Source organism: Myotis nattereri (assembly GCF_964212035.1).
Source record: "Myotis nattereri genome assembly, chromosome: 10".
Taxonomy (NCBI): Eukaryota; Metazoa; Chordata; class Mammalia; order Chiroptera; family Vespertilionidae; genus Myotis; species Myotis nattereri.
In genome coordinates, this window is record NC_138085.1 from 28156894 (window position 1) to 28180237 (window position 23344).

The following is a 23344-nucleotide window of genomic DNA, read 5'->3' on the forward strand; positions in this document are numbered from 1 at the left end:
GCTCTGACGCCGCGGGAGAAGTGACGAGGAGTGGCAGGTGAGGTGCAGAAGCCCAGGAGGGAGAGAGGACACACACCTGGGGGAGGGGAGGACTCATGGGCAAAGTGATGCTTGAGCTGAGTCCTAATGGCAGGCGGTATTTTTCCAGGCAGAGGCGTGGGAGGAAAGGCATTCGCAGGGAGGCACAGGGTGTGCCAGAGCAGAGAGGTGTGAACGAGAGTGCACGCTCGGGGGCGTGAGTAATGCAGGGTCATGGGGTGTGCAGGCGTGAGTGGCTGGAGTGGGACTGGAAGTGCTGGTTGAGGTCACAGTGGGAAGGCTTCGGGTTGTAGCTCTAGAGCTGTGGGACCCGACCCTGTGGTCTGGGAGGCACTGCGGGCAGAGGGGGTGGCACGACCTGGCTGTGGCTCCCTGGGAGAGGGCTGAGCTCAGTGTGGATGAGGGAAGAAGGCAAGAGGGCTGGGAGGAGGAGGAGGAAGTGCCAGCATTGGTGAAACAGCAGATGTTTGGGGCGTGGAGCTGCATGAAGCTCCTGCCCCGAGCAATCAAAGACACTTCCTGCGGCTCTGGTGGCAGGACTGCAGGCAGATCACGGGTCTGCAGAGACGCACCCTGCTGGGCCCCAGCCCACCCTGTCCCCTCCACTCCCCATCTCACCTGCTCGCCTTTGGTGTGGCCGGGGGAGGCGTAGGCCTCGGGGTAGTGCTGCCGCTCAAAGGGGCACTCAAGGGGCTCAAGGTGGTGCTGGCTGAAGGCATCCGTGCGGAGGTGCTTGCGGGGCCCACTGCTGCTGCTCTGGGAGTCGATGCTCAGCCGGCAGCTGTCCTGGTCACCTGGGGTCCCCGGAAAGGAAGAAAGCTCTCAGGGGACCCATCTACCCATCCCCAGGCCCGAGTGGAGGGGCAGCCTGAGCTGCAGAGGCAGGAGGGACCCAGGTCCCAGGCCTCTGGGCCTCAGGGCTATGGCTGCTCAGAGACAGACCACGTGCTACAGGCCAATAGTTACCAAAACAACACATTCCTGGGCCCAAAGGGTTCTGGCCCATCAGAGCCTGAGAAAACTGCCCTCCTGCACCCCAACCTGCCCTCCATGCCCCCCACACTCACTGTCATCCATCTTCCTCTTGCTGTCGCTGCCGGGCTGGGCGATCCCCAGCAGCCCATTGATGGAGTAGGTGGAGCCCAGAGAGTCGGACTGGGGTGACTCCGGGGGCGTCACGGCCGAGCTGGGGACTACAGCATGAGAGGGACAGGGTCAGGATGGGGGAGGGACACCCCTGAGCGCCCCTGCCCCACCACGGAGTCAGGCCTCATGCTGTGCTTCCTAAATATCTCCTGGCTGGTTCCCGGGAGCCCACAAGACTTTGTCCCCTGGAAGGGCCGAGTCCACACGGGGGTGTGAGCCATGTGTATACAGATGGGCACGTGTGTGCAGGGGAGTGTGCCTGCGGCCCCTCCACACTCACTCAGCGTGTGTCCTGGGCTCAGGGACTTGGTGGCCACGCAGCTGTCCATGGGGAGATTGAATGGTTGCTGCACTTTGGTCCGGATGATTCTGTAAGGAAGGGAAGCAAGACGGGTAGAGAGAAGAGGAGGAAACATAACCGGCAGCTGCCCCAGGTCCAGTTGCCTTTCTGAAATCCCACTTGGTGACTTAAAAGCACCTCATACACAACCTGTCCACCTCGAACCCACGACCGTACTCCTCACACTTGGTCCTTCCCGGTGTTCCCTGGCCACCCATCTGCTCTTGACCTTTCTAGTCTCTTCTCCCTATTGCAGGCAGGCCGGACTTTCTGAAATGCAAGTCCACCTGTTGCTTAAAACTGCCAAGAGCTCCTCATTGCTCAAGGGTCAGAAGCAAGAACATGTAGCCCGGCCCCTACCCTCTCAAGGGCAGCCTTTGCTGACAGCTCCTCCTCAGCCTGCTTCCTGCTCCCCTCCTATCTACTGGCTTTCTTCCAGCTTCTTGTATAAGATCCTGCTAGCCACAGGGCCTTTGCATGTGCTGCCTCAGAGCTCTGCTCACTCCATTTCTAAGCTAGTTAACTCTATTCATTGCTTCTTACTCAGAGGCATCTCACAGCCTTCCTAAACCAAGTCACCCCCCCGCGACAGCTCACATACCCCCTTTAGAGCTGCACTTTTACAATTGCTCCTGTGGGTGCCTGAATAGTGTGTGTCTTCCCACTAGACCCTTGGTCGGCAAACTGCGGCTCACGAGCCACATGCGGCTCTTTGGCCCCTTGAGTATGGCTCTTCCTAAGCCTTAAGATTACCCTAATTAAGTTAATAACAATGTACCTACCTATATAGTTTAAGTTTAAAAAATTTGGCTCTCAAAAGAAATTTCCATCGTTGTACTGTTGATATTTGGCTCTGTTGACTAATGAGTTTGCCAACCACTGCACTAGACTATAAGCTCTACCACAAGGGTCCTCAAACTACGGCCCGCCGGGCCACATGCAAATACAAATATTGTTGCCATTTTGTTTTTTTACTTCAAAATAAGATATGTGCAGTGTGCAGAGGAATTCATTCATAGTTCTTTTTAAACTATAGTCCGGCCCTCCAACTGTCTGAGGGACAGTGAACTGGCCCCCTGTTTAAAAACTTTGATGCCGAAACCAGTTTGGCTCAGTGGATAGAGCGTCGGCCTGCGGACTGAAAGGTCCCAGGTTCGATTCCGGTCAAGAGCATGTACCTGGGTTGCAGGCACATCCCCAGTAGGAGATGTGCTGGAGGCAGCTGATCAATGTTTCTAACTCTCTATCTCTCTCCCTTCCTCTCTGTAAAAAATCAATAAAATATATTAAAAAAAAAAAAGTTTGAGGACCCCTGGTCTACCAGGACAAGGACTTTGTGCCCCCAGGGCCTAGCACATAACAGTGAATTATGTGTGTATGAATGAATCAATGAGTGAGTGAGCCAATGATAGATTAAGGTAGTGAGTGAATAACTAACTGAATGGCTAAACAAATGAGTGATTATCTGAATGAGGGCCAAGTTAGGGTTCTTGTGGCTTAAGAAAGGATCAATTCAAGAAGGAGATTGTTTTATTCAATGAAAAATGATGGTGTGTAAGGAAGGAAACTGCAGGAAGTACAGCCAGGAAGGGAGTGGGGATGCCTATGGCCGAGGAGGTGAGGAGGTGAGATGCCAGCCCTGTGCCTGGGACTTCCTGCCTGACTCCAGGCTCTTCCCAGCTCTGCTCCGTGAGCCAGGGCCTTCCTCAGGTCTCTCCCATGACCCCCAGACCCCTGGCTGCCGTCCACCGCTCACCTGTTGATGGAGCTGACACTGGGCACAGTGTCGTTGTCACAGACGCCCTCAGCCAGGAGCCGATCTCGGATCTCCCAGGCAAACATGGTGGGGTTCTGCCGCTTGTAGTCCCCGATCTTCTCCACCACCTTGGGGGTAGCCACCTTGGGCTTGGAGCCACCTATCACCCCAGGCCGGATGCTGCCAGTCTCGTAGTACCTACTCCAATAGACAACCCAAAGATTACCCAGTCGGCAGGTGAGTCTCTGGGCGTGGACTTAACCAGAGGCCCTTGTGCCCTCTGAGGCTTCTGGGAGGGGCCCAGCGTCGCATGTGCCCCCAAGGCTGGCCTCAAACGCTGGGCCCTCCCGTGCTGTTTCCCCTGCATGGGCAGGTTTGTGCTGCCGCCTGGCCACTCTGCTGAGCACCTCACCCCGGGCCCCTGGTCGCCCGGACCCCTGGCTCATCCCTTGCCTTTCCCTCTGGCTGGTATGAGTACCTGCCAGGCCACCCTGGGGGCCTACAGATTCCTCTCTAGAACAGGAATGCGGGCTCCAGTAGGTTCCCTGTGAGTCACAGCTCACAGTGGTGTGTCCTTGTCCGGCTCTGCTGGCTGCAGCATGACTCACTCTTCTCCCCGGCGACCCTGGCTTCGCCCTCCCCAGGAGGCCAGCTGCGTCACTGAGCCCTCTGCCCCATCTGCTGGTTCACCTTTGCTCCCCATCCCACCCCCCACCCCCACCCCACTTTGGGCACTGTTTTCTACCAGGTTTCAGGGTTCAGGTAGAAGCCCCTCCTCACCATCTCTAGAATCCCAGCCTTGCCTGGGTGTCTGGCCATGCCCCCACCTTATGCTGAGCCTGCACCCCTCTTCCTCTCCCTTCACCCAACCAGCTGCATTGGCAGGTCAATGACCTACATCAGGATACTTCCTCCTCCTTGTTCTGGAAACTCTCTTGTCTCTTCTGCCATGAAATGGCATCTGCCTTTAAACTCTGTCTGTTGCCACCATCCAGGGACCACCTCCTCTCTGGGGTGCTTGGCCCACCCTGGGGTCCCCTCTCCTGACCCTAAGGGACCACACTCTTCCCTGACAACATCAGCCGGGAGGCCCGAGCTTCCCACAGTTTGGTGACGGGTCCTTTGCCTCTAAACCAGAGCTCCCCCCCACCCCCTGCCCCAGTCTACTTGTGGGTCAGGAAGGGAGGCAGCTCCCCGCTGACAGGAAGCTCCCCACCCGCTGCCTTGGGCACTTGGAAAGGAGTGGCCCTCCAGGCAGTCAGCCTGGATGCATAGCTTTGCTGTCCTGGCTTCTCCTGAACCCCTGGGCAGTGATTTCAACTCTGGCTTTAGAATCATGTGAGGGCCCGAAATAATGCCAAACCTGGGCCCTGCCCCTAACATTCTGCCTTAACAGGCGTGGGCTGGGCCTAGAACTGGACTATTTTTTAAATTAAAGGTTCCCCAGGCAGGTCACCTGGTCATCTCATAAAGCTCACAGCATCCAGGCCTGGCTGCCTGAGAGGGTGAGGCCCAGGGGTTTGACCTTGGAAGCCACCTCTGAGGGCGTGCCCCTTCCCTAGCGGCTCCATCTCCCTGGGTCTCAGCGGGCAAAGCTCTTTGGGGAAGAGTCTCCTGCTGTAGGAGTGAGAAGCCTTTGGAAAATGAGACACACCAAGGAGAAAAGGAGGAGGCAGACACCAAAAGGCGGGAGAAACAGATAAAGAAGGAAGGAAAGAAGGGCGGAAGCACCCTGCTGGGGAGCAGGGAGCCCTGGTCCCTGGGAGGGAGGGGCTGTGAGCCCGGCGGGTGCAGAGGCCGCCCTGCCGAAGGGTGGTGGGTGGTGAATTTCGTGCTTACCTGCCAAGAATCTTGCTGACACAACCATGGCTGACGCGAAGCTGGCGGGAGATGTCACAGGGCCTCACGCCCTGGTGGGCCAGGTCCACGATGCGCTGTCGCACCACTTCGGGCAGGGGTCTGCCGTTCACGAAGGCCCCGCCCAGCTGGTTCAGCCCTCCGTGGCCTGGGAAGACAAGAAATAGTCCCAACACAGTGGTCAGGGCCAGGCGGCAGCCGGTTCACTCAGAGCCTACCCACCCATTCAAACACACATGGACTGCGTGCCCACTACGTGACGGGCACTGTACCAGGCCCTGGGGATGCCGGGGGAATGAGGCAGATGTGGCCTCTGCTCTTGCCTCATGAGGTTTATTAAAGTGCGGCCAAGACTGCCCACGGCCCGTCAACATTTCTCACGACCACTGCTGGGGCCAGGGACATGCAGAAGGTATGGACCCTGGAGGGGACCAACCTCAAGCTCAGGGCACCGAGAAGGGCTCCTGGAGAAGATAAGCTGGGAGTGGAGATGCAAAGAGAGGAAGGACAAAGCCATTCGGGCCATGGGACGCCAGGCGAAGCTGAGAGGCGAGAAGGGGCTTGTCCTTGGACTGACCAGCTGCCTAGAGGTGGTCGGGCTAATTTCAGGGCCGAGAGCTCCCTTTTTCTGATGAGGACACTGGGGCTTGGGGAGTTCTAGTGGCTTGGCTCACAGGACTCATGTGACTCGGCCTCTAGGAGAGGGAGTCAAGACATGACCCAGGATAAGGTTCCATGCTGTGTCCTGCTTCCTTTCACGGCCCAGAACCGACCCCAGAAGCCGGGCATTGGCCCTGAGTCCTGTGCTGAGAGGCCATGGCCTGGGTGTGAGGCATCTTTTCTCATGGGGCTGGGTGTGGTGACCCGCTGTAATGGTGGAGCCGAGCAGTGGGGGGGGGGGGGGGGGCGGGGGGGGGGCGGGGGAGGCGGGGGGAGTTGTTGGGGGACCAGGCAGGCAGAGCCAGGCTTCTGCATGAGCCCATTAAGGACTAGTTATGGCCAAGGTGGGAAGTGCCTCTGCAGGGCACATCGTGCCCGTTACCGCCCACTGACTTAGCACATTCAGAACTGCTGTGTCTCCTCGGGGCCCAAGCTTCTTCAGCACGACCGTCAACTTATCTTTTAAAAAAGAACAAGAAGAAGATGACCAAAAGCCTCAGGCCAGGGCACTAAGTCAGGAGGAAAAGCCCGCTGGCCAAATGCCCGCAGGAGGGACACGGTGACCCATCTTCCTGGTGAGCTTGGGCACAACTTCCCACCTTTCGGTTCTCGGCAGCCTGTCCCTCGGGTGCTTTTCCACCAGGGCTGGGAAGAAGCCGGCAGGGCATCAGGGCCACCAGAAGGCGGGGAGTGGCCTGTGCCCACTGCTGGGCCCATTCCATTGGCTCCTCATGGGCCACAGTCCTTCCCAGCAGAATGGCTGCAGCTATTTGACCCTCATTTCCTCCTGGCTGCCTTTCTGCTCTTTGAGGTCCAAACACTGAACACCAGGGGGCGCCAGACAGCCACTCAAACCCAGGCAAGCCCTTGGGGGTCCAGCTTTGCCCCCATTTCCCAGAACTTGGGCTCCAGGTCACCCCCCAGGCTTAGGCATTGGCACCATGACCTCTGTATCTGGCAGCGAGGCTTCCTATGGGTGAGGTTGTTCGTCCCTGGGCAAGCAGAAGATTTAAAACACCGAACGCCATTTTGGGGTGGCACAAATTGGGAACTTGGACTGAAAAAACACATAAAACTACCCTGTTTTCCCACCGAAGCTGGGTGGGTGATTGTCCTCAGTCGTCCTGAAGGGCTGACCTTGGAGACCCGAGGGCCCCAGGACCCTCCTGAAGGTTCGACACCAGATCAGCCAGTATGGCTGTGAAGGGGAACATGAGTTCAGCCTCTGAATTCTGAATTCTCTGGGGCTTTATTTTATTGTACTGGCTTCTGAGTGGCTGTGTGTTGCTACGCGGAGCTTTGGGTCAGATTCCTGCACTGACTTTGCCTACTTCAATTTTATCATTTAAAAAAGTTGGGTTTTGTTTCAACCGTAGTGTTTTCATCCATCGAATGGAGCTAAAAAGCACCTCTTACTGCGACTGCTGCTGACCTATAACAGCTACTGTTGGGGGGGGGGCGGGGCGGGGAGTGAGAGTGGGGAAGTGTTTGGCTAGTTGAAAATCTTGATTTTAAATGTCAAATTTTTCTGATTTTTAATATGTACATGTTCTGGCCCAAGTGTGGCCCTAAGACTGGGGCAGTGGTTCTCAAACTTGAGGTGCATCAGAATCACTTTAGGGGTTTGTTAAGACACAGGCTCCTAAAAAATGAAAAGAAAAAAAAAGAGAGAGAAAAACAACAACAACAAAAAACCCAAAACACAGGCTTCTGAGCTCAGGGCCCCGAATTTCTGCATCAGCAGGTCAGGGATGGAACCAAAAACCTGAGTTTCAACAAGTTTCCAGGAGGGGCATGCTTGCTGGCCTGGGGCCATGTGTTGAGAGCCACTGGGCAATGGCTGGTAAAGAAACTATAAGAGAATAACTAACTACTTGTGCACCTCCTACCCCACCCCACCTTATTCTAGAATCCTCTTTCCTATTGTTTGTCTATTACAGTTTTCATTTATTTTCTTCTGAACACATATATACCGAGTGCCCACCATGAGTCAGGTACAAAGCCCTGGGGATACTGCCTTGAACAAGATGAGAAACCAGGCCCTTGAAGAACTGGAAACCTTCTGGGGGTGCAGTTGTTCCGGAAGAAGTGTTTTGAGAGAGGTAAGTCCAGGTGCTAGGGGGCCCGTAAGTGGTGGGAAGGAAGCTGTAGGGAGGGATGACCAGGAAGTCACCAGGCAAAGAGGTTTCCATGGGAAAAAAGTCCACGCACAAGGTCTCTGGGCTCTCAAGACATGAAAGGCTTGTGGCAACTGTGGGACGGGAGGAAGGAGGGCCTGGAGATGGCCCCTCTGGTTTGAGGTTTGGAGCTGAGTCCCTGTAATGGAGGACTTTTGTCCTTCCTGTGTCCGGTGTGGGGGAGTGAGTCACACCAAATGCCCAGAGGTGGGTGCAGCCTTCCTGCACAGAGGGCCGGACACCCACTGCGCTGACCACCTTTCCAAGTGGCTGTGGACAGGAGGACTTTGAGGCTGGGAGCCAGAAAAGAGTGGGAGCCCCTGATTGGACCCGGGGGAAGGAAAGTGTGGACCAGGAAGAGGCCTAGAGCTTCCTAAACAAAGGCCCTTTGCATGGTCCAGAGGGTCGTGGGTGCAGAATGGCGGGTGTGGAGGAGGAAGACGAAATGCCTGGCCGGACACAGCAGGTTCTGGGTGCTAACTTTCTGGGGCCAGGGAGGGTTTATTCTACAAGTGAGAGAATTTGCAAGTCTGCAAAGCCCTGGGGGAAGCCTGCTGTTCAGAAATGTAAACTTTGGAAAAGTGAACATCTGTGTGGGTCTTAGGATTTAGTTCTTTTTAAATTTTTCTTTCTTTTTTTTTATCTTTATTGTTGAAAGTATTACAGATGTCCCCCTTTTTCCCACTGACCCCTTTTAGTCTCCCCTACTCCCCTAGTCCTTCACCCCACTATTGTCTGTGTCTATGGGTTATGCATATAAGTTCTTTGGTTAATCTCTTCCCACCCACCCATCCACCTACCCACCCCTGCCTTCCCTCTGAGATTCCACAGCCTGTTCCATCATTCTATCTTTTTAAAAAAACTTTCAATGACCATTTACATTCAATATTATTCTGCATTAGTTTCAGGTGTACAGCATAGTACCCTATACAGTGGCTCCCGATATTTTAAGCACCCACTTGGCCCCATATATAGTTATCACAATATTACTGACTAAATTCTTTAGGCTGTAGTTTACATCTCTGTGACTGTTCTGTAACCACCAATTTGGAGATTAGGAAGTACACCTTGGGACTTTCTTTGATAATTTCCTCACCCCTTACAGGCTCAGAGGACTAGGGATGGTAGAAGGACCAGAGAGGCTCATTGCCCCAAATTCACATACAGTCACCAACACCCAAGCTCTGAGGACGTGGGGATGGTTTTCTGGGCCCCGCGGTTCTTTGCACATGTCCCTGTCACGGCAATGACTGCACCGCGCCTGTGGCATGGCTTTATGTGTCTCCTCTTACATACCTAGCACCTCTCACAAAAGTTCATTGAATACTCCAGTAAAATACACGTGATAGACAAATGCTTCGCAGGTGTGAGGGGTGCTGGGATAGTTGTTGAGTCGATTCTCCACCCTGGGCCCCTGAGTTCCAGGTTCAGTTACTTTCCTCTTATACCTGCTGGTTTCTCTCACCTCTGCCTAGTCCTGCAATGACAATGGTGCAATATCTTGTTCTGTGGCAATTTACGTTTAACTACCTTGGGATTTAACTGCTTTGGCCCCCAAAGAGTTTTATGGTAAGAATTTGAGGCAGGTCAGGACTGTAATGGGAGGTGGGATGTTCTTTATTTCTTATTATTTTTTAAAAATGTGTTTTTATTTTAGACAGACAAGAAGGGAGAGGGAGAGAGATAGAAATATCAATGATGAGAGAGAAACATCGATTGGCTGCCTCCTGTACACTGCCCACTGGGGATCGAGCCCACAACCTGGGCATGGGCCCTGACCAAGGAATGAACCGGCAACCTCTTGGCACATGGGTTGATGCTCAACCACCGAGCCACACCGGCCAGGCGGGGGTGTTCTTTAAATCATGCTGGGCCCACACCCTTCCACAAAGGTGTGGTCGTGTCAACCTGACCTGACTCTGGAGTCTTAGCCTGGAGGTGGTGGTGGTCCCTCCAGCACACTCACTTGCAGGCTGAGCTCTCCCACTGTGGCCTGCCAGCTGCTCCCCTTGGCGTGGCGCCTTTCTGGAACACACCCAGGGTTCCAACCTCTTGTTCCACCTTCCGCCCCGAGTCCGCACCCTGGGTCACTCCCGTATCCGCGAGGTGTTGGGCTACCAGGGCACACAGGCCCGGGATGGACCAGGACACAGGGGCTGGGATGCTGGGAAGGACTTTTTTCAGCACCTGCACCTGGCTTCACCCCCAGCTGGCCATGTGGCCCTCGGCGCCCTGTGCTGTCCTCCTCCGAAGGGGACTGAGAGGAGACAGCAGCCACTTCCTGCTGAGGCTTCTGAACAGATGGTCTCAGAGTGCCCACTACCTTTCTTGAGTGGCGTCATCCGCGTTCTAATTTTATGTGTATTTGCATGATCATAGTATGAGTACCTCTTCTCCCACCACACGGAAAGCTCCATGAGGGCAGGGCCACGTCTGCTTTGCTCGTCATTAAATTATGTTAGGTGTTCAGTAAGTATCTGCCACATGAATTAACTGCCTCTAGTCTTCGTCCTCCCCATGCGGAGTACTCAGCAAACCATGGCACTTTCACGTCCTAGTTACCTAACCGGTGCTGTCCAGCCGTGCCCAGCAGCACGCGTTGGCTTATCCACTCAACACATGGTTACTGCACATCTACCACGTGCCAAGCTCTTTACTAGAACCGAGGACATGGAGCTGATCCTGCCTCATGAAGCTTCCAGGGTAGGAATCGTGAAACACACAAGGAAATGTACAACTATTGCCTGGAGAGGGGCTAAGAAGGACACGGCAGAGTGCAGTGTGAAAGGATGACGGGGGAGGGCAAGGCATGGGGTATGTTCCAGGTGACCAAAGAAATTGAAGTCATGTGGGACAAAGGTGAGTAGGGTTACCCAGCCACCTGGACTCACTGGTCTCTGGGCCCAACCTTGCACATGCGACCCTTAGCTGGGGAGCGGGACATCTAAAACCCAAGCCTGACCATGTCACTCCCACGTTTAAGAAAACTTGTGGGGCACGGCCCCATCACCTGCATGGGGAAGTCTAGGCTACGAATCTGGAGGACTGTGCCCAAGGAGGGACCCTGGCTTACCTCGTTTCCTACCTGTCTGAGACTTGAATCTGATGCCCTAGCCAGAGGCTGACTTGCTGCTCTTCTTCCATGGCATCGGAAGCCTCCTGTTCCTTGTCTATGCTGTCCCCTGCCAGAGTGCCCCATCCTTACCTCCTGCTGATCGATTCACACTCAGACCTGAAGCAGTTCAGGAAGCTACAACCTACAGGTAACTACGTCTGCTTTTTGATCTGGTCCTTTCTTTTATTTATTTTTTTTTAACTAGAGGCCTGGTGCATGAAAATTCATGCACTCGGGGAGGCAGGGGGTCCCTCAGCCTGGCCTGCACCCTCTCGCAGTGCGGGAGCCCTCAGGGGATGTCCAACTGACAGCTCCAGGGAGCGGGCCTAAGCTGCAGTCTGGCCTCCCTCTGAGGGAGGTGACTGGAGGACCAGCTCTGGCTCACACCCACCCACACTCTGCAGTCCTGGCCTATTGGAGGTTCTCCCACCCCCCTGGCAGTGGGAACAATAGGATAAGAAGTCTGGCTCCTTGGCTGCTCTTCCTTAGATCCACCCAGAGGGTGGGAGGTTAGCACTGTCCTTCCCCAGCAGGAGAGAGCTGGTGGGGGGGCGGGGGGCAGAGGCAGGCAGACACAGGTACACAGAGACGCTCCCTGGATTAGCCTCTAGCTGGGAAATAACCAAACTCTGCTGGTGTTTTACCAGCCTTGGACTTAAAAGAAGAGGAAAGAGGGAAAGGAGGAAGGAGAGAGGCGATTGTCAGTATTCAGCCCCCTTCCCCATGAGTCAGTGCTTAGCGGTAACACCTGTAGCCAGGTGGCGGGAGGAGTGGACTCTGGAGCCCAGTGAGCACAATAAACGCATCTTCCCCTCTACTTTGCACAACAGCCCTTAAAAAGGCAGCACATTATTCCACTTTGCAGATGAGGAGATGAGAAGCAGAGATGGTCCATAACCCACCGAAGGCTGCTGCACGACAAAGGGGCAGAGCTGACTGCGGCTGAGGCCAGGCCGCCCCCGCAGGTTCCCCAGGCTCTGGCGAGTCCAGGACAGCCAGCCCCTCTAGAGCACATGTGGCTTCCTGTCACCACCAAGCGCAGTGCTTTCCAAATCCCACTGCAAAATCCCCGCCTGGTTTTCATTTTGTGGGGCCTAATTTTCCCTTTTTACGATTTTCTTTAGTCAGAGAAGAGACCTGATTCTGTTATACTTCTCCCCCTATTCCATGTCTGCTTATGTCCCTCCCTCTTTATGCCCATCCACGGCCCCCAGCCCCCACACACAGCTTATGCTCTGGGTTTTATTCCTCTGCCCTCAGTCTCCTCCAGTTGCTTTGCTTTTATTTCCATCCCTGCTGACCCCACTCCTCCCCCTCCTCATCCCCTCCCAGCCCCTTCCCTGCCCCAGTCCTATCTGGTCAAACAGGGGACCCCCACCACCATGTCACCCACCCTCTCACTCTGAGATTTCCCTCCTCTCTGCCAGGGCTCCTTTGGCCTGTCCCCCGCCCTGCATCGTCTTCATTGCCTGCATGACTGCTCAGGTTCCTTATCCCATCTTCCCCTCAAAGGCATTTGCAGCTCGCTGTTATTCTTGTATTAGCATCGAACCCATTAAAGCTAATTTGTTTGCCCTAATCTCCATTTATTTTTCCCTAGTTGATATTAGATTTCCCTTTCTATTGCTCCAGCATGATTTTCTCTTTGTCTTCCTAATGGTCTACCCCCCTCTCTCTTCCTCTATTAATCTGGTTGGCTTCACTACATGGTTTCAAGGCCTTTCCTGCCTCCTTCAGCCCTTAGATTAACCCTGTCACCTCCCTCTCAGGATGCCCCATGCCCAGTAGATTTCTGGGATGGAGCTGCTGCAAATGGCAATAGGCCCATAAGCTCCCTAGAATAAAGCGACGGGGGGAGGCCCTGCTTGTGCGATGCCTGGTGGACACAGGGCTGGGCAGCGTGAGGCCAATGGGACACACATAGGCCGCTCTGAGCCCTGAGGTCACCGAGGTCAAGGGTCCCTGGAGTCGGTCCCCGCTGGAGGCTGACCCAAAGGCTTCCGGAGGCCCTGCCAGCTTGTTCAGGTCCTGTGCATTGTGTCAGTAGGCCCAGCGGAGATGGACACTGCCTCCCTCTGACTAAGATTAGACACCATTTCTCCTGTTTCCCAAACGGAAGACACACTCCCTCTCCTTCCTGAAGAGGGCAGGTGTCCCCTCTGGATGTGGCTTTGCGGGGGGGTGGGGGGGGGCGGGGGGGGGCCTACTCTGCACCCTGCACTCTAGTCTGCATGTTCCTAGCACAGAAGTCGGGGGCCTGCATTCCTGAGAGCAGAGATGTGCACGAGGCAGCTGGGCCAGCCCCGCTGCAAACGCACTGGGGGCCAGGAGCCTGCAAACTCCCTGCCTCTGGGGTCAGGGGCCTGTGGATAGTAACACTGTTTCCTAAAGAAACATTAAAGCAATTTTCAGTTCATTAGATTTCAATTCAGTGAGCACACACTCTGTGTCTACTAATATTCCAGGCTGTGCGGGGAAGGCGGCTCTGAGCAGAAGACACAGTCCTTGAGAAACATACATGTTAATAAACCTGACGTGTTGTAGAACCTGAGTGTCTGATCCACTCACACGCCCTCTCCTGCAGTGTTCCCACAACCTGGGGTACCTGCAGTGTGCATGAGTGTGCGTGCATGAGTGTGTGCCTTTCTGTCTGTGCCTGTGTGCACATGTCTGTGAGTATGTATCTCTGTGTATCTGTGTGTCTCTGTGTGTGTGTGTCTGTGAGTATGTGTGTCTGTTTATCTACCAGTGTGTGCCTGTGTGTGTCTATGAGTGTGTGTGTCTGTTTATCTACCAGTGTGTGCCTGTGTGTGTCTATGAGTGTGTGTTTATCTATTTGTGCATGCCTGAGCATATCTGTGTGTCTGTGTCAGTGTGTGTCTGTGAGTGCATGTGTCTGGGTGTCTGTGTGTATCTGTGCGTGTCTGTGTGTGTTTGAGTATGTGTCTGTGCATGTGAATGTCTGTGTGTGTATGTGTCTGTGTATATCTATTTTCATGTGTGTCTATGAGTTTGTGTATCTATCTCTGTGTTTGTGTATCTGTGTGTGAGTGTGCCTATCTGTGTGCGTGTGAATGTCTGTGAGTGTGTGTGTCCGTGTGGGGTGCAGAGCCCTAGGACAGGGGTGGGGTGGGCTGTCCTAAGAGTGGAACCACAAGGGACAAGTGAAGAAGAACCGCTGTTTCAAGCCTGACATACTGAGCAAAATCTGTGACAAAACTGCATATCTGTGCTTTCCACACCTGTCGACGGAATGCCAGAGCCGCAGCAAAGTGGATTATGCTCTCTACGGCCGCTTGCCACGCCTGAGGAAACCGGAGGGGCGGGGGAACAGACAGCCTCGGCTTGTGGTCCCGGGAGAGGAAACTGGGGTTGAGAACCAGGAGGCGGGTTCCGCCCACGCTGACCGCCCCTGTCTGTGCGTCAGTTTCCACATCTGGCTTACAGGGGCACATGACCGTGACTGTCCTCCCGTCCTAACATCTGCAACACCAGGATGGCCTTCAGGCTGGCACAGAGCGGGTGCCGAGAGCTCTGATGGGGGGGATCTCGGGCAATTTCTCCACAGACACTGACAGGACTGGCCATAGAAGACGAGGGAGAGCAGCACACAGTGGGCCCGTGGGCAGCATGTGAGCCGCTCTGGTTAGCACAATGCGGAGGCAGACACACACCAGCGGGGTGGGCACATCTGGGGGCGTCGATGGCCAGGGAGGCAGACGGCCCTTCTAATGTCACAGGTCACATCATGGCAGAGCCAGGGCAGCACTCACGCTCTCTGACCTAAGTCCCTGTTCACGCTACATCCCAGGCACCCTTTGGGTCCCTGGTGCCCTCTCCGCAGGGCCCCTGGGCAGAGAGTGAAGGAAGAAGGTGGGCGGGGTTGGGCAGGATGGGTTTGAGACCGCAGCATGCCCTGAGTTTTCTGGCCCACGTATCGACTTGTTTGCTTGCCATTTTTATGTCTTCGGTGATATACCCAGACATGAGGCTCCCCTCTTATGCATCCTGGGTTCCTCTGTGGGAGCCCTGGGGTGGGCGCAGCAGGAAAGGCTCCAGAGAACGGGGTCTGCTTCTCCTCTCTCTGTCGGTTCCAAACCGGGGCTTCTGTAGCTGGTGTCACTCAGACCTAACCCCGCTCTCTGAGTCTGGTGCAGGGCTGGGTGGTGGGTGGAGCCAGACCAAGAACATGCAATGCTCAGACTTCTGTAGGTCCAACTGTGTCCCCCAAATCTCCTGTGTTGAAATCCTAGCCCCCAGGACATCAGAACGGGACCTCATTTGAAAATAGGGTCCTTGCAGATGATCAGGTTAAGCTGAGGTTATTGGGGTGGGCCCTAATCTAGTGATGGCAAACCTATGACACACGTGTCAGAGGTGACACGCGAACTTTTTTTGGTTGATTTTTCTTTGTTAAATGGCATTTAAATATATAAAATAAATATCAAAAATATAAGTCTTTGTTTTACTATGGTTGCAAATATCAAAAAATTTCTACATGTGACACGGCACCAGAGTTAAGTTAGGGTTTTTCAAAATGCTGACACGCCGAGCTCAAAAGGTTCGCCATCACTGCCCTAATCCCACGTGACTGTGGCCTTATGAAAAGGTGACATTTGGATGCAAGAGAGAGAGAGAGGATGTAAAGTGAGGGTTGGCGTTATGCCACCATGTGTCAAGGGTCACCAGCGATGCCAGCAAACCACCTGATGCCTCGGGAGAGGGCGAGGGGTCCTCCCTCTTGGCCGGAAGGAACCAGCCCTGCCTCGCCTCTGTCTCAGACTTTCAGCCTCTGGAACCCTGAGATAATACATTTCTTGTGTTTACACCCTCAATGTGTGGTATTTTGTATGGCAGCCCTAGGACAGATAAGCAGATAACCAGGATCTAACTCTGACCTGGGCACAGCAGGCGCGGGGAGCCCTGGGGCCCCCTCCTGGGGTGTCTGGCTGCCCCTCCTAGTGACTTCTCAGCATAAGGCAGCTCAGGCAGTCAGGCCGCGAACAAATGCTTTCTAACCTATGACCCTCCGCTCGGGCCCCTCCATCCCTTGCAGGTACAAGAGCATCAACCTCTCATCACAGCGCGGCCTTCTCCACCCGCCTGGCTCCCCGGCCACCAGTCTTCGCCCCGCTCCAGGGAGATTTTGGAAGCCCAGTCTAGAGCTGGTCCTGAACTCCCCTGATATCTGCAGGACCCTGTCAAAGTGCTGCCAGCTAAGCGATTCCTAAATTTAACTCAATTCAACAAATGTCGACTGGGCCTTGGCTTTCACACTGTGTACGACGTGGGCTGGCACTTGAAGCCCCATTTCATATGAGAAGACGGCAATTTGACAGCTAAATGGCCAGTCTGGAGCAGACCTGAGGCTGGGTCTGCATCTGACCCACTCGTGGAAATCCCCGAGAGGCGGGCGCCCTGCAGGGAGAAGGCTCTCTCCCCAGCGGGAGGCCTGAGAGCGCCACACAGGAAACATCTCTGCTGGGCCTGGAGGGGCCGGCTTAGGTCTGCGGGTCTCTGATGCTGGCCCACAGCAGACTCGCTGGGAGCTTGTGCAGCTGCTGATTGCAGGCCCCGCCCCGTTTGCTAACAGAGCCCCAGGAGGGTCTGAGGCTGGTCTAGAGACCACCCTGCGAAACCAGGCTGTACAAATATGTAATGAGCACCTGCTGTCTGTCTACTCTGTGCCGGATATTATTTGGGAAGTTTTATCCCCAACCTGCTGGTCCTCACAGATGCTCGGCCCTAAATCTGACTGGCCACCCTGTCAAGCCGACGCCCAGTGTCCCCCAGAATGGTCTCATGTGGGGTCAGACCTGCCCAGGCCTGCCAATGTTTGCTACTTTCAGAGGTCACTGCTGCCCGGCCTCACCCCCCTGCACCTGAGCCCAGCCAGCACAATGTCCATCCCCAGGACCAGGAGGGGCTCCAGGGGGCAGCTTGGACCTCGATGGTGGCAGCAAGTTCCCCTAAAAGGGAACTTTGCTTCCTCAGTCCCGTAGTAGCCACTTTAGGAAGAAAACAGAAGAGTAATTACAGCAACATCGTGTGAAAGAACCAGTGTGCCTCATGTTGGGAAAATTTCATGAGCAAAACTTGAACGTACAAGGTAGGGCAACTGGCGAAACAACCAAACATGTCACTGTAGAACTGTGTGAAAACTCCCAGCTCAGACATCTGGGGAGCCCTCACGGCATTTAGGACCTGTGTAAAGTGCTGGGGACAGAGTGAGACCCACTATTCCTATTCGCCTGCCTCCAAGGTGGGCTCCGTGTGAGAAGGTAAGCCAGCCACGCTGGTGGGTCCCTGGACCCGAGTGCCCAGTCAGGGGCAGAGAAGGTGCAGAGGGAAGTCGGATGACAGCCACAGCAGGTGAGGGTACCAGAGAGGGCTCTGGTGAAGGAGGTGGTTGGTACTTGGCCGAGCATTGCCAGGGTGGGAGTGAGGATGGCGTTCTGGGAGGCTGCCACTGGATGGGCAAAGGCCGGAGATGGGAGGATGTACATTGTGTTTAGGAAACAAAGACTAGTTGGCTGGACCAGGAGTTTGCATGCAGGAGTAGTGGGAAATAGAGTCAAAAAATAGGAAGGGATCTTCTCGGATTATACACCAGGGGTTTGCCCTCAAGTGCCAGTTAATGATTGGATTGACAGGAAGTGTGAGCAGGACTCCAAGATAGTTTTGGAAAGTCACCAGGCTGAGTCTCTGGAACGGGGCTGGAAAAGGTAAAAAGCAAGAACATGTTTGTAATGCAAACCCTCCAGCTCCCGCAGACTGTTCCCCGCTGGCCCACTTAATACTGAGTCCGGGACCCACGGACAGAGGCGATTGGTGAGTGGCTCTGGCACGAGAGCTGAAAGGGGTATGGGAATTGACGCCTCGCGTGTGCAGTAGCCCAGGCAAGGGCAGCAGTTCAGGCACCCCGTGCACGCGACCCAGGCTTATCCATGGCAGCTCAGAATTAACACCTGCACCCTCCCTCATCAAAGCCCATGGCTTGTCTGAACCACACCTGTCTTTCCACTGCTGTCCCCTGCACCTGAGCTGACTCGGGTCCCTGAACTGCATACTCCTCAGGTCTCCACATCCCTGCTCCTGCTGGTCCCTCCTCAGGTCACCTGGTGGAGACCTGCCCCTGACTCAGGAGGCTCCCTCCCCGACCCCAGCCCAGTGGCAGCCACCTCCTGCTCACTCAGCATCCATGTCCGTCTGCACTGGAGCCTCCCCTCTCTCGTCATCGTGAAGGCCAAGACACGCCTAACTCCATGCCTGCCATTCCCAAGGACTCAGTAGATATTTACATACTGAACTAAATATTACTGTAATAATGCCCTCTGAAGTGATTTGGAGATAGAACCCGAGGTCTGTGTGGCCAGGGGTGCCTGGCTGGGTGAGAACGTGTCCTGAGAACTGGGCGGCTGAGAGCTGGTGCCGTGAGCACAGAGCCCTGGGGCAGTGCAGGTGTGCTGGGACTCAGAGGCAGAGGCGGGGACACCAGGTGCCTCTTTAGGAGCTGCAGTGAAGCCCAAGGTGGTCCAGGCACAGGTGCACACTGAGCACCCCTTAGGGAGAAACAGGCAGGAGAGGGGGTTGCCATACAACACAGAGGGCTGGGAATACAAGTGTCTCTGGATAGTGGGCCAAGAAGAATAAAAATAAATCATTATTTCTGTGGGTGTTGCTATGGACTGAATGTGCATGTCCCCCCCCCCCCCCCGCCCCAGATTCACATGTTAAAGCCCTTAACCTCCAACATAATGGTTTTTGAAGGTGGAGCCTTTGGGAGGTAATTAGAGTCAGGTGGGGTCATGAGGGTTAGAAGCGGTAGAGAGGGTGGGGCCCCGTGATGGGATTAGTGCCCTTATAAGAGAAGGAAGAAATAGCAGTGCTTGCTCTCTCTCCAAGCACACACACTGAGGAAAGACCCAGTGAAGACACAATGAGGAAGTGGCTTTCTTCGAATCAGAGATCCTGACCACACTGGTATCCTGATCTTGAACTTCCAGCTTCCAGAACTGCGAGAGGCGAATGTCTGTTGAGTAAGCCACCCAGTATGTGGTGTTCTATAGTGACATACCGAGCTGACTAAGATAGGTGGCTGGAAAGGGGACTTCATGGTGACAGGATCCCCTAAGGAAATTTGAAGAGAGGTGTCATGCTCCAGCTTTGTACCAGGAAAGATGAAACTGGGACAGAGGAGCGACTTGCATGAGGTGTGATGGGCGAGGGACACTGTATAACAGGAGCCCCTAGTCCAGCAGCCCACCCTCCCTGTGTGTCCTCACAAAGCCACTGGGTTCCCTAAGGGACCCACACACGTACTATGAACCTGAAAAGGAGGGTTTTTCGGTAAAAGGACAGGTGAGAGGAGGGGCCCAGGGACAGGACTTCTCCTTGGATGGTGGCGTGTCAATTCTCCACGATGGAAATGCTCAGCTGCCCCATCATTTCACAGCGCTGGGCACCGCGGCCACCACGTGGACATCAGCAATGCCAGCCTCACTGCAGCACTGGCTGCCTGACGCTGGGCAGGAGCCGGGCACCTGGCAGGTGACACTCAGTGCTGCAAAGAGCACCAAGAACAGCAGCTCACCACGCGGACACTACCACGTGCTGCTCCTTCAGACCTGAGGCCCTAAGGAATATACGAGGCTGTGGCCATTGGTGATCCAGAATTATACGTGAGCTCGAAAGTGTTTTATCCACAAATGTTCTTTTTCCTGCCCCCATTGTTCAGTTTCCTTACTTCGGCGAGCACCTGTGCCCACTCTGCAGGACGAGCTATTTGATAGTCGCTGACTAACGCACAACGTATGCAAACGCTTGTTGATCAAGTGTCCGAAGCATCATGACGACACCATGGTGTGTAATAATCCGTTCATTTTGGTGCTGCAATCGCATGGCCCATGTGTCCCTGAGACAGGCTCGCACTCGCCCTTCCGGAGGGATTTAGGGACAGAGCGCACTCACAGGGTGCCAGCAGGTCTGCGGCTCAGAGCAGAGCTCGGGGAACCCCGTGCAGGCAGCATCCCGGGGAAACATTCTCAGGGTCTGAGCAGAGGAGCTGGCCGGGGACAGCCCCCGCCATCTGCCCTCAGTGTTGCTGTTCTTAGCGGAACAGGAGGCCGGACTCTAGAACAGGCAAGTCCTGCTGCTGCCCACCCACCTTATGACAGACTGTCCCCATCTGAGCAGAGCCACCATGAACCCCTGAGACCAGCATTGCGAGCTGACCGGACATTGGCCAGAAGACTGACCTGTGCAAATGACTGTCCCAGGGTCTCACCTGGGGCCACAGGACCACTCATGTCCTGAAAGTCAAGTGGGAGGTGGGGGGCAGGGGTGGGGAGCTGTGGCTGCCAGCCAAAGTGCCTCTGCTCAGGCTTCAAACCCAAGGTCGAGAGAACGGGGAGGTCACAGGTCCGTGACCTCATGCCTAAACTGACCAGAGTTGGTCCACTGACCAGAGCTGATTCCCTGATGTCTTGGACCCCACTTCCCCTACCATGTCTGCTGTGGGAGCCTTCTCAGCAGCGCGGACTCAACCTGGACTCATCGACTGCTCCGTGACTTCACAGCCTCGCCTCTCAGGGTCCCTGTGAGCAGGGGCTTGTCTGGCCTTCGTTTTCTTCACCAACAGACCTAGGAGAGCATCCTGCACATTCCTATTTTTGTAAAAGCTTCTTCGTCGTGTGTTCCTGAATGAGGGGTGAGTATTGCGTGTGTGTGAGTGTGAGTATGTCACACCCAGGGGACTGGGGAGAGGACAGCAGACACCCAGGGTACAAAATGTAAGGAGGCCTCACTCTCAGGCCAGCCCTGCCCTTGCGTGAGCTGGTGAGTGAGAGTCTCCTGCATTTTGCAGCCTCGGTTCCTTCCTGCCTCACTCTAGTCCCAGCCTTGGCTGTGTATGAGTGTGTGTGTGTGTGTGTGTGTGTCTGTACAGTTGTGTGTATGAGAATGTGTTGTGTCTATGTGTGCATGCATGAGTGTGTGTGTCTTTGAGTGTTTTGTGTGCATGTTATGCATACGTGTGTGTGTGTGTGTGTGCGTGTGCATGTGCGTGTGTACAGCTCACCAGTCCACATCATCAGAGGCCCCTTTGCATTCCCCTGGGTGGGTGCCCACTAGGAACAGGTTTCCCTCAGTGCTCAGGCTGGGGTCAGCCCTCCTCTGCCCTGCGCACTCTCTGAAAGGCAGCGCCGCTCAGGAGAAGCCCTGGCTGTCAGCGTGGAGGCTCTGCTCTGCCTCGAAACTCGTGGGGTCTGGGCAAGGCACGCCTCTCTGGGTCTGTTTCCTTGTCTTGGATCCCCTTCTGGCTTGGGCCAACTGTGGGTCTGGGTGGACCCCGGTGGTAACAAGAGTCCATGAAACTCCTGGGAGGTGTGAGGTACATCCTCCCAGGCACTCAGGTAGCTCACGTGCACAAGGTGAGAGCCACAGAGGTAAACATGCTACACCAGCAGAGGGCAAAACAGGCCATAACAATGGAGTGCTGGGGCCTTGGGGCGTGGGAGGAGGAAAGGGTTTGCAGAGGCCTCAGTCTGAGGATGTGGGGAGCCTGTGACTCAGCGTTTTATAAACATGAGCTGTTAGTCCTTGGCAGTCGCAGAGGCCGGAGCCACGAGTCTCCTTCCCTGGGGAGGTCACGCAGGTGTCTGTGGTGGAAGGGGAAGCAAAACCAGGTGTGTCCAACTCCCAACTCCGAAGGCCCAGCCAACAAGGGCGACAGATAGGCTCCCTCCCCTCAAGACAGGCACCATCGGCGTGGGGACATGGTGGACACGCACACACAATAGGAGGCTGCACACAATTGTATCTACACTGAGGTACAGACAGTGACTTGCAGGCAGGTGGGGACGGACAGCAGCGTGGGCAGGGGCACGATGTGCTCCTGGCCTCAGGTCTCTCAGCGAGATGGACACCTTCCAGCCAACAGGCCCTGAGGACAGCGAACGAGTTGCTGTCAGCAGGACTCCTGAGAGCAGTCCCACTGCTAAAGGGTCACCTGAGGCCCAGTCAGGGACACCTGACCAGATACCTCTGTGGCAGCAGAGGTGGGCCGTGGGATCCTCCTGGTATATATTATTACATATACGGTATATTCTGGATTATTATTACACAGTGTCATGTCATCACAGAAGATGAGGACTGGAAGGGCCCAGTCAAGGAGAAGGGAGGCCCAAGGGGCGTCCTACAATCTGAAAACCTCTGAAGGCACCGGGGTTAGGCATTGGAGTGTCCAGCCAGAGTTTGATTTGGCAGAAGTGGGCCTGTCTCCACGGCAAGAGCCGGGGAGACTGTGGCGGAGCCTGGTGATCCTACCGGCTCGCGCCTGCCTTCCTGCCACAGTGAGCGCCAGGACCCAGCAGGTTCAAGGCAGGACGAGGTTTACCTGGTGTTGGCAATGGTGTGGTTGACCTGGCTGATCATTCCGACAAATGGCTTTGGTGTGCCCACCAACCAGGCTCTTAGTTTCCAGCCCTTGTTCCCCTGCTGACTTGTTTGGTCTGATTCCTCCCTTCCTGCTGGTGGTCTGTCCACGTGCGGGAATCACAAGACTCTAGCTTCCTGCCTGACAGCTGCTCCCCGTCCTGGGCACCTGCACACAGCGGGCAGCCTGTTACATGAGTTGAGCCCCTGGCCCTCAGATTCCAGCGGCTCCCAGCTTGAGTCTGTACCTTCTTGCTCAGACACTCTCCCTCGCAGCCTTCTTCCTGCTCCTGGTTCCCACCTCAAAGCCCCAGCTGGACACCTAGGACCCGTCTGGCGGCCACCCCATTCCTGCCGCCTCCATTTTGACCTCGGTGCTGGAGAGCAACACGGAGCTGGGGCCAGTAAGCTGGTGCTCGGCTAGTCACGGCTTTGAAATGTCACCCAGGGTTTGCTGTCATGCCAAAGCTGGGCTATTATTACACAAAGTAGAGAAATATTAGACAGGGCAGGGGAGGTGGAGGGGAGAGAAGACAGAAGATGAGTAAATGCTCATTTAAAAAGAAACGTATGGCTCTGTGTCAGTGAAGAGCCAGTCTTCCTGTGGTCCTGTCTTAGCTGCACAGGGAGCTGCAACCCCCCCCCCCCCCCCCCCCCACACACACACACACACAGCTCATCCTTCCTCCAAGACCAATGCTACTAAAGCCTTAGAATATTCTGGATTCCAATGTAAAGTCCATGGACAGCTCGTTCTATCACCAGCCTGGGGCTTCCCCTACAACTGTGTCTTCTGCTAAAATGAAACAAGGAACGGTTTT

General features: G+C 55.1%; 1 protein-coding gene across 2 annotated transcripts in view; it reads right to left on the reverse strand.

The window, feature by feature from the left end:
- PAX8 (paired box 8) overlaps positions 1 to 23344 on the reverse strand; it is a 50414-nt gene that overhangs the window by 18469 nt on the left and 8601 nt on the right. For both annotated transcript variants that reach the window (XM_081101218.1, XM_081101217.1), the window contains exons 3-7: positions 5121 to 5286; positions 3282 to 3479; positions 1466 to 1554; positions 1107 to 1232; positions 658 to 833 (exon numbers count right to left, since the gene is read on the reverse strand). In XM_081101218.1, coding sequence (XP_080957344.1) covers positions 658 to 833; positions 1107 to 1232; positions 1466 to 1554; positions 3282 to 3479; positions 5121 to 5286 — 755 coding nt within the window. The remainder of the gene's footprint in view (positions 1 to 657; positions 834 to 1106; positions 1233 to 1465; positions 1555 to 3281; positions 3480 to 5120; positions 5287 to 23344) is intronic.